At 34.8% G+C, this 15005-nt stretch overlaps 1 protein-coding gene across 1 annotated transcript in view; it reads left to right on the plus strand.

Annotated features, from left to right (window-relative positions):
• The window catches only part of BTBD9 (BTB domain containing 9), a 114227-nt gene that overhangs the window by 13969 nt on the left and 85253 nt on the right, over positions 1-15005 (plus strand). Inside the window, exon 7 of the mRNA XM_085219433.1 lies at positions 1597-1716. Within this exon, the coding sequence (XP_085075559.1) occupies positions 1597-1716 (120 nt within the window). The remainder of the gene's footprint in view (positions 1-1596; positions 1717-15005) is intronic.

The following is a 15005-nucleotide window of genomic DNA, read 5'->3' on the forward strand; positions in this document are numbered from 1 at the left end:
TGGTATAGAATCATGGAATTGCTCAGGTTGGAAAAGATCTTAAAGATCATTGAGTCCAACCACGACTTAACCATACTACCCAACTCTAACTCCACTAAATCATGTCCCTGAGCACCACATCCAAATGGTTTTTAAACACATCCAGGGATGGGAGCCTATTCCAGTGTTTAACAACCCTTTCTGTAAAGAAGCATTTCCTGATATCCAACCTAAACTTACACAACTTGAGGCCATTTCCCCTCGTCCTGTCACCTGTCACCAGTGAGAAGAGACCAACCCCGCTCTCGCTGTGAGCACCTTAAAATGTCATCACAAAAAATTTTTAATTTGGAAAATAGCTAGTGCAGGTATTCGTAAGCAATATTATTTTAAAAAACAATAGAACGTTCTATTTATACTCCTAACACATCATTATCTCTCATATTTTTTTGTACTTACAGACTAACAAATGAGAATTGCAAAAGTTTTGTTTTCTTGAGCAAGCTGTGTTATTTTAGAACAGAAAACATTTATGTTCTACTGATTTTTATTTTTTATTTTTTTTTGTAAATTAAAATTTATTTAGAATATTAATTACAGTTATCATTCATGTTTTTTTTTTTAGCTATTTAGTTGTTTGAAGTGAGTTCAGCTGAAGCTTACGCCTCTTTTCTTTTTGGAAAGACTGAAAAGTAAAATTTTAAAAGGTGCAATAAACAACTTTTTACAATATTAAAGTATTTGTCACAGATCAACCAAGTAAACCCAGTGTTCAATGAAATTTTGAGAAGTATTAGAGGCAAAAATAGTAGTTCTCTTGAATTTTTTTAAAGAGCTGGTAGTTTGTAAATTGCCTCTCATTTACAAGACGTAAATCAACTAGCAGCTCCTGAAGCTGGGAGTGGAGATTTTGGAAAACATTCTCCTTAGCACAGTTTACTCAAGAATATTCTGAACTTAAGTAGAACAAGCCATGATTGGCAGCAGAATCAGAGAGGGTGGACTTCTTCATCACAGAATCACAGAAGTACCAGGGTTGGAAAAGACCTACAAGATCACCCAGTCCAACCAACCACCTATCACCAATAGTTCTCACTAAAACACCTGTGTTCATAAAATACAGAGATTACGGTGGTTTTGTGGTTTAGTATTTAGTTTCTGTGCCACCCTAGCTTTTTTATTTCTTATTTCTTTTTCTGTGGGAGATGTATTATTATTATTATTATTATTGATATGGCAATAGTAATATCTGCATCACTGGTAGTTCACGTTTATTCCATGCAAATGGAATACAAATTATTATTTTATGGCTAAATATCATTGAATTTGAAGGTTGCCATTGCATTTCTGAGGTGATGGTCTTACCTGATTACTGCAGATTGCATGTTAGGATGTTTCAAGTCATTCTGAAAATGTCTCTTAATGTAACTGCATGTGAATTTGTTATCAAAGCTAACTTAGAATAGGGATCTCTTCTAGATATTTTAGATACAGGATTGTGGTAGGAGCAAATAGCCTTCTTTTCAGTATGACTGAAATCCAGAAGAAGTTGAAGAAGTTAATATCCAAGGTGTGGCTGTTCATATTCTAACCCATTGTTTATTTTAAAATCCAAAGGTCTTACTCCTACTACATTGAGGTGTCCATGGATGAGTTAGACTGGATTCGAGTTATCGATCACTCTAAATACCTCTGTCGGTCCTGGCAGAACCTGTATTTTCCTGCCCGAGTTTGCAGGTTAGTGCATGAATGCAGTGTTGCACAACTATCATTAAATAATGCAGATACCAGAAAAATTGCTGGGTTTTGCTACTGTATTACATCTTTCTGGTAATGTATGGTATACACAACTTTCATCAGCCATCTTCAAACAAAAGAAAATGTCACTTTTGCATTTTGATATAACTGCATTTGATAAATTTCAGATATCCTGTTTTGAAATCTCTGGTACTTCTCTCTCTCTCTCTTTTTTTCTTTTAATGATTTTTAAAATTCTGCTATCTCTTTTCGCTTAGAAGTAAACATCATTCCTTGGCTGTCCAAAGCTTTTAAATGCTTTTAAATATTTGTTTTATGGCTTGGAAATGTATTTTCATATATATTCATGTATTTTGTATCTTCTGTTGTTGCACTGAAAAAGTATTTTTCAAGTTGTGGAAGAGAGAAAGGAGAGAATTAAGATATAGGAGGTTTGAGTAGTGTTATGTGAAGCACAAAGCAACTGAATGAGCTCATTCATTTTTGAGCTGATAGTGTCATTTTACTGGAGGTGCTGGGAGTTCTGGAAGATACTTGTAATCACACCAAACCAGCCCAAGCAAAATCCATATTAATCTTTTTGATAGAGAAACAAATATCTCTGTATATTCCAAAGAGACTGTTGTCATTATGCTTTGCCTTATAAAGGAAATGCCCTATATATAGGGCATGCGTGTAGTAATTATTATGTAGACAGACTTCTCAATCACTCAGCAATTACTGAAATCTTCAACAAAGGGAGGCACTGTTGTTGTTTTTTTTTCCCCACAAAGAATGATTTCTTACTCTGATGGTCACTGCTTTATAGGAAGTTCTAGAAAACAGTTGTCTATGTGGAAAAAATATGGTAGGTTACTTGTGAGCCATTTCAGAAATAACTGAATTCCTGTCATTTTTGTCATCCATTCTGAGTGTAATTGGCTTGCAATTTATTTTTCGTGATGCAGACAAATGCATTTTCACCTTTTCCCTGTAAGTTCTGTGATTCTGATGTTACTGTATTTTCTTTCTGAAATGGTCGCAGCTGTCTGCATGTCTGATAAAGTCTCTGCTTAAAGGTATCTCTGTTAAATCATCTAGCAATTATGAAACGCCTCATAGAGTTTATAGGTACTTGGTTTTTTCTTTGGTTTGTTTTTTTTTTTTTAATTGATTTTGTTTCTGGTTTTGTTGTAGTTGCTTTTTTTGTAAGGTTTTTTTTTGTTGTTGTTTTTTCCCCACTTGGTAGAAAATGGACAGGTTGTTACTAGGCCTTTTTTTTTTATTTTTATTTTTTTATTTTTTATTTTTTATTCCCTCCTGTAAGCAAGAAGATTTGAAGAGATCTAGGACGTTAGAGTGCGAATTCTTTTAATCTTCCTTCAAAAAGACAGCAATTCTATGGCCTTATCCAAAGACTTGTCCCAAATTGATTTTCTATTTCAACCTCAATTTGTCTGCTTGTCACAAAGCAAAGTGCTTTGTGGTAACATTGTATTGGGTGACTGAGGAGTAATGGAGAATTGGAGAGATTATTGACTGTGATTTTATTTTACACACCATTTTCAAAACAAGAGAGTAGAACATGCCAGATTGAAGGTCAGCCTGGTTGTCTAATATACTAGAGCAATTGTTGAAATGTAGATTATAAAGAGATAATCAGACCTGAAACATTAGGCAAGCATAGTTGCCTTCTTGAGTTATCTTTTACATTCTTTAAATCTTTTCAGTTTTCTCTTGATTTAACTCTTTGAGTCACTACCCATTTTAAAAACCAAATTCAGTGTCTCTTTCACACTAGCTGAATGAAAAGAATGCAACGTTCTGACAGTTGTTGAGTAAAATGCATGTAACTTATATACAGTGAATTAAGACCAGCACAGTGCTCTTGCTTAGTCACTTATTGCATCATGTCTATTATAACCTTTACTGTGATTTTGATTTTTTTAATGTATGGAGCATTGTGAATTATTCACAACAGATATAGAATTAAGGACATTACTGTGCATCCCTCATGGGAAGAACTTGTGGGACACTGGGACCTCAGCAAATGAATGTTAAAAATTCCAAAAGTCTTCAAACAGGCAGTGCTCTTTTGTATTTTTATCCTTTTCACTTTTTTGTGCTTTTGTTTTTGTTTTGCAGTTTCATCTTCGTGCTTTATCCTAGTTCACAAGTCTTGCAAACCTATTTAAAGCTGTTAGAAAAAATTGAAAATTTTGAGAGGTCTCAAATCAAATGTAACCACAAGGTGTCACTGTAACAAAAGTCTGAGACAGACTTAATGTGCTTTTATTAAGCAGCAATGATAGCAGGTGGTTTTTTTGTTCTGTGCCTCAGGAGTTTTTGATACTAGTGATTACACCATTTATAATCTTCTACCTGAGTGCAGACAAATTAAATTCTAGACCCTGCTTCTCCTGAGCTTTTGGAGGGCAAAAAAAAAGACAAAATGTAAAAAAGATTCAATAGGAACACAGTTCTAAACATTCCTTAGTTTATAATGTTGGTAATTGCCAACATTAGGCAACCAGGTCATGACAGACAAAGAGATGTTGTTTTAAAATATAGGTTAGACAAGTTCTTTTTTCCTTAATTCACCTCAGTCAGACGGCTTCAGACGTGTGCTTACTAATAGTGGTGGCACAGTTGCTTTATTTTTCTTTCCTCTTGTATGAAGCATTGAAGTTAGTAACTGATTAAGCAGAAGTCTTTCACTTTCAGCCTTACCAGTAGATCTCTGAAAACCTTATCTGTAGTAGGTACCCAGTGTTCCTGTGCTTAGTAGAAATGCAATAACTTGCCAAATGGCATTTGGAATACGGTTCAATCTGAGGACATGTTGAAACAAGAGAGGAGTTAACTCTTGAGGAAAAAGCAATTGAAACACTTTACCTGGTACTTAAAATAGAAAACAGTGTCTGCAACTCTAATTCAGCACTTGTGTTTTTTGAAACAAGCAATTCTATTTCCAACCCTCGTGCCCCTGCAGAGTGGTGTTTAGTGAAAGCACATAGACATCAAAAAGGGGATTTTGAATTTTGTTTTCACTTAAAATCCATCACTGATGTAACTGGAGAACACAGACAGAGAATTGTTGGCATGAGCACTGGTAAGGCCTTCAGAAGATCCAGAAAGCATCGGAGAGGGGGGAAGACTGTCATTAATAGCCTTATAAAAATAACTTCTTATGAATGTATTGATTAACATTGTGCAACTGAGACATCCTTCCTTTACTTACTGTACACGGGGAATAAGAATGCTTACAAAGGCAACATGTTAATTTGAGTAGCTTGTGTAGCATGCTTTGGGAGGCATTTACTGCTGTGAAAATATTTTATTCCTAACTGTGCAGCTATGCTGACGTTTCAGAGTTTAGAAAAAAATATCTTTCTGGATAAGACAACTCTTTTATCTCTGGATAACTAAAAGCTTAAAACCTTTAGCTAATTAAATACCGTATACAATACAGTGATAATGTAACGTCAGAGATAATTTTAAAAATATCATGGCTTGTTTTTATAGTAACATGCTATTAAATGAAAACAATTTTGAAATGTTATTCCAAACCTTTAAAGTCTTCACTGATGTTATTTTGACAAACTGGTTTTCACTTCAGGCACACAGTTCTGGTGTGGTTGGGTTTTTGAGTGTTTGTGTGTGTGTGGTTTTGTTGGTTTGTTTATTTATTTAGTTATGTTTTGAGGATGGGGAGAAGAGCTACTCATTCTTTCTAGAACAAGTGCTTGCATCAAGGATTTTTTCTTGGCATATTTCTTGACCCTTGCCTTTTAAACTTCTGAAATGCATGGAAATGATTTTCTGAAGTATATGTTTTAGTAATTAGGTGCTGCTTGCTTATCTTCCTCTCTCTCTGTGTCTTTTTTATGTTTTTTTCAGCATTTTTCTTTTCAGTATGTATTCAGTTTGACCTTTTTTTTTTTTTCTAGATAAGGAGGTAGTCTCAGATTTTTAAAATGGTGTAAATCTTCTGTGGAAGATCAAGAAGTCTATTGCCTGCCTGTGGCAGAATGTTTATTGATTTAAAAGATCCTCCTTTCATCTTAGTTCATGTGTACTTTTGATCCTAACTGTGCACTTCTGAGACTGGCTGTAAATGTGTTCTTTTTGTAGCCATATCGAAGCTGATTTCTCTGCAGGCTGAATCAATAATATTTTTCATCAAGAACTTTATCAAGACAGCTTTTTTCTTAATTCTTTCCTTTGTCTCTGCCATAATAATTTCACTTTCCTAACTTAAAGAACCCAACTCATCTTTGATGAAAAAGCAGAAAATGTAGTGTGAATTTAAGCTGTTGATGGCAACCTGCCAGACAGCTCATCTTCTGAAAAACGTGTTTGTGAACAAGTGCGTGTAAAGGAGTTAATATAGCTTGTATGGAACTATGTGGAAAAAAAAGCCTGCCCATCCAGTTTGTTGGCTGCAAATTGCAAATGTATTTCTATATCCTGCAAATATATGACTTGTTCTTTGGTTTATAGTTTAGAAGAAACAGTCAACTTCAGGTGATCTAGATTACACATTCTTGTTGATTGACATGTACTTTTGTAATTTGTTTAAAACAGGTATGTATTCAGAACTTCTATGTGTTCATTATGAATTTAGAAACAGCAAATTGTTTTTAGGTCTATTTTTAAGTGGTTACATCTCATGAGAAATCCAATATAATTGAAAATTATTAGTAGCTATTCAGCTTTATATAAAGATACACCTAAACACTGAATTATAAAATTCTACATAATAATTTTACAGCAAGATCGGTTTTAAAGTTATTGCTGCATAAGACAAATCTGTATTTAGAAAATATCTTCAACCCTTTATTGCTTTCCAAAGGCTAGAATTAACTGTGAAAGCGTATGTGCTTACAAAGACAGACTTTACACAAGGAGATTTTCTTTTGCCAAGTTTGTAAGAATTCTCATTTATTTTAGTTTGTTTATCAATCATGGCCATCTGTGGAATTTGTTTGATGTCATTGTATGAAGCATTTATCTTTCTTCCCTTTTCTAAGCACATAACGGGCATGGTTTGTTGACATGCCTAAAACATTGTACGCTTAAAATCACACATTATTAATATTCAAGTTGTGTATGAGAAACCTAATAATGTGTTTGTGTATACTGTCTTCTCAATTTCTAAGTTTGTAAAGTGATCTGTCGAACAGTGCTGGGCCAAGCACAGCTGTGGAATAATTTGGATGGCATTAAGAATGTTGTAGTAAAGCAAACATGTCTGTCGTTTAACTCGCTTCTCCATTCAGAAACTGCTAATTATCTTCTACGTAGCTCTTTTTCAACGTATAAACCAGTGTATGAATGATAAAGCTCTGAAGTACACTGCTTCATTCAGTGTCGCTTTGCTCTTTGAAAAAGTGCTTGTAGAACTTGTGATACACTGGAGCTTGTTGAGTTTGGACTGTCTTTCTCATCCCAGTTTCATCTAGGAAGAGCAGGCTGAGAAGATAGGACACCAACAGTTGAAAATTAAAAAGTCAAGCTGGGAAGACCTAAAAGCAAAACTGAACAAATTTAAATTAATAGACTATTTGTATAAAGTTGCATAAGCATCTGCAGTGGACAGAAATGAGTAAAGGAAAGAAAGCAAGAGCAGAGAAAGAGGGGCCACAAAATACACAGCATGTTTTAAAAAGAAAATCTCGAAGTGAGGTGAAGAGTATTTTAAAATAAACTGTTTTCTACTGTGGTGATAATAGGAAAAAACATGCGTGATTTATCATTTTTGGGCTAATCCTATGATTCTGTGATTCCATGCCTTTTTGACCACTCGCTTTGGAGTTACTTGCCATCAGTGCAGCATTTGACTGCTCCAAAAAAGAAAGAAAAAACTTGCAGCCGCACTGATGAGAATATTCCTAGGCTGCTTCGCAGCAAGATAATAGCTTTCATGGGTTGTCTTTACCTCATATTGACAGTATTCTGCAAATTAAAAAAAAATAAAACTTATTTCACTTTCAGAATTCATTAACTAATGAGGGGGTATAATCTAGTTACATAACACCTTCTCTTTGGGGAGAGGGATATGGGGCATTTTCCTTAGTTAATGAGTGCAATTGCAATCTTCTAAAATAAATGATACATTCTGGGGTTAAAATCAGTATTTTCTTTCAGGTTCTATAGTGTTGAGGGGGAAATTTGATTGTTTTGCTGGTTTGTTCTGAAGTGGCTAAGAATTGGAAAAATCTTGAAAAGCTCTTATGAATAAATAGCTTGAGACTTCTTCAACTTCGAGAGAGCTGATTCTTCAAATGTGCAGGACTTGTGGAAGGTAGTATGTGATGTCAAATCACACAAACTTATAAGTTTATTTTTGCATTGGCTTTTCAGACACCCTTTTTTTTATGGTGCCAAAATTTGGATAATGGGAAGAGATCAAAATAATTATTTTAAAAAAATATTCAAGAGACAGTAATATAATGCTGTTTCTGTAACAAGCTTTTTAGAGTCTGGAAATTAAGGAGTTGAAATGTCAGTTGCTTGGACATTTAAAGAAAAAAAAAAGGAGTAAATCTTGAGCACCTAATATTAAAGAATGTAGTTTACCTTAACTGTGCCTTACAGTATGTGTCCAGCAGTCATATTATTTAGTGCATATTAATAAACTTGCTATGTATAAAATACACTTTTTAAGAACTATAAACTAAAGAATTAAAAATATACTTGCTTTTTTTTATTATTTTGTAGTTATTACTTTAATGAAAGAATAAGTAGGAGGGCAATATACTATGTAAAATGATTATCACAGAATCATAGAATGGTTTAGATTGGAAAGCTCATGTCCAGCACCCCTGCCATGGGCAGAAATACCTTTCAATAGATCGAGCTGCCCACAGTCCCATCGAACGTGGCCTTGATTGCCTCCAGCTGTGGGGCATTCATAGGTTCTCTGGACAACCTCCTGCACTGCGTCACCACTGTCCACTGTCATACTGAAGAATTTGTTCCTTATATTTAATGTAAATCCACATTTTTTTTGTTTGTTTTCTTTTGTTTTGCTAGTAATAATGATTTACTTACGGTTTGTTGTTCTTTAAGAAAGGCACCAGAGTATTCTTAATTCTGATTTAATATGTAGGAAAACTAAAGATAGGTGGAACACTGCATATGTGCATGCATAGACATCCTTCCCATTTGGGCTGTATTTCATCCCTTGCTTCCTTTTTTTTTTTTTTTTCTTTTTTTTTTCATTGAAGGATTTATTGTATATTTAGATGATTTTAAAACTTCAGTAGATCGAAACAGAATGAAGGGCTAGAAGACATTATCACTGATTATTCCAGCTTTTACTAAATTATAAAGCATATATAACAGCTGTAAAGAGAGATTGCTTCCTAGGTCATATTTTATCTTGACGTAGTAGATAAGTGTGTAAATGAAAGGGAAACAAATTGTTTCGATATAGGAAATCGATATTATTTCTTCTGAGTGAAAGTGAATGAAATTGAAATAATTCATTCTTGTGTGAAACTAGAAACTATAAATGTATTTTATCCTCTTCCAGCAAATTGACATTCTGCACATTAGTAACAAGACAACGTTCCTCGTAACAATGGTAGTCAAATACATTCATGTGTACTGAATTATGGTTGAGAAGGAGAGGTTCACCGTAATTTCATGTGATTTACATAGAAGAGCATATAATTCATCATTTTAATAGAAGCTGGTATTAATTTCAAGGCCAGGCTGGATGTGGCTCTGGTCTGGCGGTTGGTGACTCTGCCCATGGCAGGGGCATTGAAACTAGGTGATCATTGTGGTCCTTTTCAACCCAGGCCATTCTATGGTTCTGTGATTGTTAGAAAACCTTATTTTCAGACATCAACCCTTTTTATTCTTTGCACTATGGAAAGTTTGTAGTTACCTCTGAGTTCCTAAGTGTCATCTGATTTGTGGGAAGATACTGTAGACTCTATAGACTTCCAATTAGTAGTCCTCTTAGACATGCATTGGCAGTTTCACATCTACCTCCTAACTGGTCTTTGCCACGCATGTCTGGAATTTAATCAAATTTGGAGTCAGCACATCTAGAATACTTCATTTCCACACATAATATGCAGTTTCTTAGAATTCTGCAGAGAATGAGACCACCTTAACGGTACACGTGTGCAAGTTGAGTTTGTGGAGTTGTAGTAATGATGTACAAGCAAAGTATAAGGAAAAGTATTTACAGCCACCAGAAATGTTGATTTCCTATCATCTTTGTGATGACAGAGGTAACCAAAGCAAACTGTCATAGTCACGCAAAAAACAACATCTTTCTGATTTGATGATGGTCATGGCAGAATAGCTAGAAAATGACTGTCTTGTAGACACTGTACTCATAAGTATTTTTCGATCCAAACTTTCATGGATTGGTTTACAGATTAATAGTATGCCAAAATACTTGCTAATAATTTATTCTTCTTTGCCAAAAACTGATTCCCTTATGTTATTCATAACTGATTTGTTATTAGGAATTCTTACGTTGCTAAAATTTCAATAAAAATTCAGGAGAGTGTTTTTAAGCCAACTCTCTGTGTGTATTGGGTTGTTATTTTCTCAGCAGTACAAATGCTAGAGATTGAGGTTGCTAGCTTTAGTTTTCACGTGATGAGATGCTCTGCTGAAAGATATGTAGCTAGATACATACTTTTCTGGTACATAAGAATTGTTTGGAGGTTATTACTCTCATATATCCAAGCACAGATTCATATAATTTTTCACAGATACAGCGTGACAAGAATAAAGGTTGGGTGACTTCATAGCAACATAATTCTGGATACTAACTTACAGTAAAACATTGTTGCAGGAAACTATTTTTGTACATTACATTTTATTTAACAAAGAGCAGAGGAACACCCCTGAGACCTGATAGAGAACTAGAGTCTAAATAGTATTTTGATGGCCTTTTAGAGGATCCTTTTTCTATTGGCAGTGTTGGGGAACCTCAGATGATTCCTTTCTACAGAGTAGCTTTCCCAGTTGTGGCTAAATGATGTGAATAATTACTCTTTCATTTGGGAAGTGTTTTCTGTTATAAGTTTCATGTTATGAAGTAGAGATATGTGATAGAAGAGAGTAATACTGCTTCTTTAGAGAAATGTTAGTAAAAAGACAGGGTGCAGGTAAGGCCTATGCTTAGGAAATGACTATTGCTATTGATATATTAATTGATATTGAAAGAAAAAATAATTTTGGAGGATATCTTCAGAACAAGTTATTTTGCTGGTCTGAAGTAAGGAACTGCTCAGGGACATGATTTAGCAGAGAGCTGTTGGAGTTAGGGTAGTATGGCTAGGTTGTGGTTGACTTGATGAGCTTAAAGGTCTTTTCCAACCTGAGCAATTTTATGATTCAAGGGGCAACAGATAGTTGCCCCCTTATTTCACTGGTGTTTGTTTCTGTATTGTGATATAGTTTTTAATGAATTATTTGAATGTATACAATTTTATCTGTATTTTTTTCGTTTTAACAATATTAGTTTGTGTCTAAAATAATGCAAAAAGGCATTCAGCAAACGAAGATTTGACTGAATGTTTTATTCTGTATTACAGATTTGTGTAGCGTGTGTTTCTTCAAAAAAAAATTTTGTTAAAGAATCTTCCAAATCATCTGATAAGAAATATTGCTTCAAGTAATGCACAGAATGGAGACTGTGTCTGCCTATCCTGTATTTACCTGTATCCTCGATTAGCTTTGGAACTAGTGGTTCTACTGTGAGGCAACTCAGTTTAAAATGTTACTGAATAATGCATTGTTTTGCATATTTCAGGATGATTGTATTAAAATGTGGTGTTTGGTGGGTGTTGGTGTTTGTTTTTTTCTGAAGGGAGATAGGAGAACTGAGAGGCAGTGCAGTTTTTGACCAGCCTCTTGAGCTTTTTTGAGGAATTCACAGGTGTATTGTTTTTAAGTACTTTAAAATTAGCCATCTGACTCGAAGGTATCTCTTCTCTGAATATTTATTTCAGTTAAACTTACATTTTTTTTCCACTTTGTACTGTGGATGATGAGTGTTTGAGCTGTTCAGAAATGAACCACCAAATTTGCTTTCTACATTTAAAAAAAATTGCATGGGCAAAGGATTCATCTAGGCATTGAAAAGCATTTGTTACCTCATTTTATTTTGAAGTCCTGCAGTATATTGTTTAAAATTGTCATCTTGGTTAAATACATAATCTCATCTTTATGTAGCTTCATATCTTACATTGTATGCAACTACTGTGATGAAATTGATAAGTTAAATGCATTAGTTCTCTTCTGTGTTACATAAAAAGGAAATGTTGCAATATGGAAATTGTGTGGTCGTTACATCAATTTCTAAAGTGCATGTGGGAGGAATGATTATTGATCTAATAGATTTAATAGTTCACATTCAGAATCTATGGAATAGAAGTAATATTTTGCAGCTGAATAGCTGCAGAGTGTAATCTTTCAGACAGAATTCTGAAAGCAGCTATAAAACTGGAAAACGACATTCTTTTATTTTTCAGGTATTTGGGTGGCCTTGAATTCATTTTCAGAATTCATTTTCATATTGTATCTGAATATGTATATTATTGAAATCATTCAGATGAGAATTTGTTTTGGGTGTTAAAATTAGGAACCATGTAAGGGGTTGCAATGGAAATTACTTGAAGTACTTACAGCACTTAAGATAAAACAGAGGTCAGTGCAGGAACCACAAACAATGGAGAGTGCTTTTTTAGAATGCCTGTCATATCAGGCTGATAGATGAGACTGAACTTTTTGGTTATCTCTGCTGTCTCTTTCCTATTTCTGCTGATTTCTTTTTAAGGAGAAAAAGGTTTCATACTGTTTTGTGTTTTGTTTCTGGGGTTCTCTGAATGTTGTTTTTCTTCTTCTCACACTTTACTGCTTTTCCTTCCAGCTCCTGGTTTTCAGACTCATTCAGCTACACTGACTAGCAGAAATGATTGAACAGTAATATAGAGTGTTCCAGGCCAGGGCTGAATTAAAGATGATTCATTCTGGATCAGAAAAATAAATGTTAAGACAGCTGTTTTCTTGCTCTAGTTACTGAAACATGGTTCTTCATATTCCTTCAGAAGGCTTTACTGGATGTAATCTGGTTCCCTCTGGTCATCTGCTGCCCTCTGCTCGAGTTTGCTCAGAGTAGGGATTTTCGAGGCTGAGCTACTGGTTCTCCCTTTCCTTTTGACCTCTTAAGCTTGGCCTGAGAGTTTGTTCTCCCATGCTAAGCTTGAGGGAAATTCTAACAGCCTCCTTTTGGAGACAGACAGACAGTATCTGCTGAGTTAAATATGAGCAGGAGCTCCAGGGATCAAGCTTAATGTTCACTTTTCTCTTTCTACCACTTCCTGTCCAGTGGTAGAATTGGATGCAGTCATCAAATGTTTTGCTGGCTTCCATGTATCTTCTACTAGCAAGTGAAGTGGCAGATGTATATGCCAGGTAGACAAGATTATTTATAACACATTTTTGAGCATCTCTGCGTAATATAATTGGATCAATGCAAATGCAGGCTATTGCAGTTCTTACAGTGTCACTGTTGTATTCTGTAAGTTCCTATCAGAAAATCAGCCTAGTAATTACTGTATTGAAAGGGAAACGAATACTACACAATTTTCTTTCTTGATCTCAATTATATGGTTCTTATTTGAAATAACAAAGCAGCTATTTCATCCTGTATAAAGGCAGCTGGCTTTCTCCAGACTGTTTTCAAAAATATCGTGTTAGCATGATCAAGGGGATTAAAGAAGATCTGAAGAATTTTGTAGCAATCTCTTCTGTGAAAAGAGATTGGAGAGGTTTAAAATGTCTCAACAGAAGAGGGGAATAGGAGAGGATAAGCTTTCAAAGTAAAGAAGGTATTTTAAACTGAGGGTATTAGCCAAGGAGTGAAGCAAGCTGTATACAGAAGACAGGCTGATCTGGGACATTATGTGTTAAACATAGACATATTTGTGTGCAAGTGCAAGAACGGTGCAAGACAAGGCTTAACAGTGCTTAGGGATGTTAGAAAAACTTTGACAATGTATTGTTCTACCTAGAAAGTATGTTTGCTTTTAGTAATTGTTGTAATAGGGTTTTGAAACCTTTCCAAGTAGTCTACAACCATATCTAAATTGATGAACTGTATAGTCCCAAGGCCCATTCTTTAGTCCTGAAATAAGCTGTTTCACAAATGTCACAATCTGGCAACTTTTGTTGAATTAAACTCTTTCAGCTTCCAGAATGGATTAACTGTTCCCACTGCCTGTGGCAAGGAATAGCTTCTGGGCTATGCAGACTTTCAAGCACTGCTTTAGAATGGAGATCCACTTGGTCTAGGCTGAAATTAAGCCTAGATAGTTCTAACGCTTCAGCAGCATAGACAGTATGTCAGATTCCATTTTCAGATGACCTTAAAGATGAGTAGTGAAGCTAGAATAATCTCAAGACTGTGTTACAGAGGAGAGGTTTTCCTATGCTTTCATGCACAATCACTACTGTGCAGAGTGAGGGAACAGTTTGAGACAGTGACTTAAGATGATACTATGAACTCCATCAAATGCATGGCTATAGTTTGCTTGAACAGTGTTTTAAAGAGTGTGAAAGTTCTGTGAGTGAGGCCCAATTTGTTAAATGATTGATTTGGAGAACTTTGGCAGTCGTTTTTCTGACATGCCAAAAGCATCTCAGTATAAGCTGTTCAATTACACAGCAGTTAAATATGTGAGCTGTGTAGATATATTCATTTTCTGTTTTGATGATAGAGTGAAGAAGCAAAGGATGTCACTTATCTTTTCTGTAGGTTTCATAGAGTAGACAGATAATACTTTTTGATATAATTTTTAAAAATTTCCTCTAACTTGAAGTTATTGTCCTTTTGCAGATGAAGAAAATATAGCTAAAGCATACCCACTCATTTGCTTTTGTTTGCAGAACAAACTTAAACCAGAAAGTCTTATTTTTAGTGCTGAAATGAAAGGCTCCAATGTTATATTAAATAGATGCATCCAGTATTAGTTGCTGGATTTTTAATAGGATGTAAGATGCATAAGCGGGTGAAGCAGAATATGTGTTCAGCAGTTGCCAAATTCAGGATTGTTTTGTTTTGCTGCCTGTAGGGAATAAGAAGTACGGTGCCAGTTACTTGTGTGTAGAAGGTTTATCATCTGACCCAGACTGAGATTTGATATTTTAAAATCTTTTCTGTTTTGATGTTTAAACCATTTTGTTAATTCCAATTTATCTGGAATCTCTTGTCTGCTTTTAGGAGAACAGTGTGACTGATGAACCTGCAG

This window comes from Meleagris gallopavo, chromosome 2, assembly GCF_905368555.1.
Source record: "Meleagris gallopavo chromosome 2, MGAL_WU_HG_1.1, whole genome shotgun sequence".
Classification (NCBI taxonomy): Eukaryota; Metazoa; Chordata; class Aves; order Galliformes; family Phasianidae; genus Meleagris; species Meleagris gallopavo.